General features: G+C 35.8%; 1 protein-coding gene across 1 annotated transcript; it reads left to right on the forward strand.

Annotated features, from left to right (window-relative positions):
• On the forward strand, window positions 1–3,270 carry LOC105114864 (uncharacterized). Its single transcript, XM_011011562.1, has 5 exons — window positions 1–161; window positions 258–343; window positions 1,707–1,782; window positions 2,407–2,503; window positions 2,975–3,270. The coding sequence occupies exons 1-5, from the start codon at window positions 104–106 to the stop codon at window positions 3,051–3,053; spliced, it is 396 nt and encodes a 131-aa protein (XP_011009864.1). The 5' UTR covers window positions 1–103; the 3' UTR covers window positions 3,054–3,270.
• Window positions 3,271–3,579: the final 309 nt, after the last annotated feature.

Raw genomic sequence — 3,579 nt, forward strand, 5'->3', positions numbered from 1 at the left:
AGTCCCTTCCCTACCTTTCCCTTCCTCATAAATATTTGAAAACTGAAAAGCACTTTCGCAAGAACTCTTCCATCTCATCCTCCTCGATAGCAATCTCTTCAGAATGGCAACCGTTGTGAATTCAACACCCCTTTGCTCCTCTGTTTCTCTAAAACGTCCAGGCAACTCTCTCTCTCTCCCTCTCTCTCTCTCTCTCCCCCCCCCTCTCGCTTTCAAATAAACGTTGACAGTATTTGGGTTTCTGTCATTCTAAGCAGCACTTATTGGGAATTCGGTTCCTGGGAAGTTTCTTCGGGCGAAGCCAGTGTTCCATACTTGTAGATTTCCATCCTTGGAGGTCAAGGTGAGTGTACTTATTATAATTATGCTCTCTCTTAAAGTAAAGATTCCTGTATTTTATTTTTCTAATTTTTCATCGAGTGCTCTATAGGATAATTGCTATGTTAGAGCCTTGAAAGAGTTGTTGCTGATCAAACTTCATACATCAAAGTAATAATCCCAAGTTTGATATAACTTAGCGAGTGTAGTTGGAGTTAAATCATCATTTTTGCTAATGCAATACTTTAACTTGCTGTCAGAACCGCGACAAGTGCTTGTTGGCTCTTAATGTATATTAATGGAGAAACATGAGAAAAATTTTTACGACAAAGGCCTTTCGGGGAACTATATTGCCATGTTTTTCTGCCAAGCATTAAGATTGAAACCATTTATTTTCTTATGTACTGGTTCCAACTCACAAGATAAGAGGAGGTCATTTTTTTCACTGGTTTCATTCAACCCATTTCAAAGTGAGAGTTTGTTAAACTCAGTATATTTTGGCATATCATGTCTCTTTCTCTTTATGAATGGAACTTTCCATTCATCTCAATTATAAATGATCAACAAAAATTGCATTTTCTGTTTTTATTTTATGTGTTCCCAAGTGTTCATTTTAGGCTTATCTTGTTGTGCGTATTGCTCTTCAACTTCACCTAGGAGTGCAATGCCTTTAATTTATCATAAAAAGCATTACCTTTTCAATCCACTTTGTACTGCATAATTTATAGGTTGAGCATTAGGGGTGGGGTTTTCTTCATCTCTATACCTCAGTCTGACATGTTTGAGGATTTATTCTCGCCTTCGTAAATCTTCATATGGGCTCTTATCAAATCTTGCTGTTGCCAAGTTTGATTAGTCTGACAGATCTTTAATCAAACGATCCTTAATGGGTGTGTTAAAGTAAAACTAACAATGGGGGGAATGTGGGATGCTTTTACAGTAACATTGCAATCCCTGTGAAGAAAAGAAATGACCACTTGTTCAATTTAAGTTAAAATGTTTTTTTCATACTTGATAAAAGAAGAAGGAAGAGAGGCTTCAACCTGACCTTTTGAGGGGACGGGGGACATGGCTGCCAACAAGTGGGCTTATAAAGATTCAAATTCCTGAAAGAATATGCAAAACTAAAGATTCAAACACTCGAAACTTAAAATAACAACACCAAACTGATATGGAGTTAAATGACTAACACCATGGTGAAATATATTTAGATTTTAGACATTTGTTGTAATATTTCCATGGCCAGCTGCCAATGTTAAATGCCTATGGTTCACATAATACTTCTTCTCATGGTGAAAATGTGTGAAGCTTGATTGTCTTCACCTACTCTTTTCTTTTCTATTTTGAGATACTCTTTTCTGGAAAGTCATTTCAGATTTATTTGACAGGCTACAGATGGTAGTAACAAAAGCAGCAAAGGCACCAAACCAAATAGCATAGTCTGTGCTGATTGTGATGGAAACGGTTAGTTGTAATTTACTCCCTATATCTACTTTTTGTTTTCTTTTTTCATTTCTCCTTTATTGGATTCTTATATTTTCAGTGTCATGTCTTCTTGTCAGTTTGACAGCTCAGCTGCAAGTTTCTTGCAATTGTACTTGTTGTATGTGGCCCTGTAGAAGTTGAGCTTCAATCTATGCATGCTTGTCTTATGATTGGCTGTTCTTAGAATTTCATTCTGTTTTAGCATCACTTTCATTTCCATTCCTGGTATGCATGCTGATGCTGATTTCCATACAAATTGGATGGAGCTTTCTTGGTCTTGATGTCTGCAATAAACCATTACTGATTGTTTAATGTGATTACAGATGTAAATTATCTAATGAATCTCCTGCTGGCATAATTAATCTTTCACAAAGTTTTTGGTCAATGAAATTACAAACTGAACTTTCCTATTGATCCAGACGGTTCCATAGTTCATTTAGTATATTGTACGTTGGGATTTTGTCTTCCCTTTGATACCCTGCATGAGTTTTCTGTGAAGTGTCATCTTCATTAACTTGAGTCAAAAGCTTGTAATCGCCTATTAATACTATCCTAAGAAAGTTTTAGCTCGTGTAACTTTATACCTTTCTATCACATTACCAGGTGCAATATCGTGTACTCAATGCAAAGGTTCGGGAGTTAATTCTATGGACCACTTCAATGGACAGTTTAAAGCTGGTGGATTATGTTGGCTCTGCAGGTAAAGGAAGCAAGTTGTCCTCTCACAATTATCTGCTTGCTACATAGTGATAAACCAGTAAAAGTACCACTAAGATTAATTGATGTATCATTCCGTCAAGCTTGGCCCGCATTAATGTGGTTCTTCCAAAATATCTACCATTTTCAAAAACTGTGTAGGCTGTAGAGTTCAAAACATTTGCTTTCACTGAGAAGGAACCTTGAGGTATTCACGTGCTGGGTTCATAAACACCTGCCTTTCTGGCTTGCTAAACTAAATATAGGTGCCGATAATTGCATTAGACAAGGAAGTGTATCTTCACATGCACCCTTCTCACTGGGTGGATATGATCCAACCTCTATTTAACAAGATTTAAAACGTTGTAGTCTTAGCTAGCTATGTGTCAAATTTCTGTTTTGACCAATCCACAAACAGATGAGCTTCCTCCATGGCTCTAGTAAGCTGATCTCTTAAACGTGTATTTCCTTGCAGAGGTAAAAGGGAGATTTTGTGTGGAAGTTGTAACGGAGCTGGCTTTATCGGTGGATTCATGAGCACATTTGATGAATAAGCCTTGCGGGAATTGGATGTTGAATTATGCTGTGTCATTTCCTGGTTTTGTATGGGTTTTATCCTGCACTACTTAAAGTTTTGACTGAGTCTGTTTTTTGTTTTAACCGAATTCATGTATTCATTCCGCGTTTATAACTTGGCCCTCTGTCCTAGGTGACTGTCATAAAACATTTGTTTTCCTTCTTGTTTTATTTTCTAGTCCTCAAACTAATATGCAATCAAATTATTTTTCTTATTTATGACTTTTTATTCGCCACATACCATTAAAAAAAAACAAATTAACAAAAAAATTGAACAATAATACTTCAAAAAACATTAAAAAAAACTATATTTATTTTTTTTCCTTTAATTTTTCAAATTATTTTCATATTTACAATGTTATAATGAATGCCTCTATATAAGTTATCATTCGGGTCATTTTTGTTGACCACTGTGCAACCTAGATCATTACAATTACAAAGAAAACTATTTTCTAAAAGAGGTGTATCCTTGCATGTACTGATTGTGATGTTTTTAGTTTATGG

Source organism: Populus euphratica, unplaced genomic scaffold, assembly GCF_000495115.2.
Source record: "Populus euphratica unplaced genomic scaffold, PopEup_1.0 scaffold924.1, whole genome shotgun sequence".
Classification (NCBI taxonomy): Eukaryota; Viridiplantae; Streptophyta; class Magnoliopsida; order Malpighiales; family Salicaceae; genus Populus; species Populus euphratica.

Bases quoted from the DNA above. Each gene is read 5' to 3' on its own strand.
- LOC105114864 (XM_011011562.1), top strand. From the start codon at position 104: ATGGCAACCGTTGTGAATTCAACACCCCTTTGCTCCTCTGTTTCTCTA. The intron at 344-1,706 runs GTGAGTGTACTT...TTTATTTGACAG, and splicing joins TTCCATCCTTGGAGGTCAAG to GCTACAGATGGTAGTAACAA. The intron at 2,504-2,974 runs GTAAAGGAAGCA...ATTTCCTTGCAG, and splicing joins GGATTATGTTGGCTCTGCAG to AGGTAAAAGGGAGATTTTGT.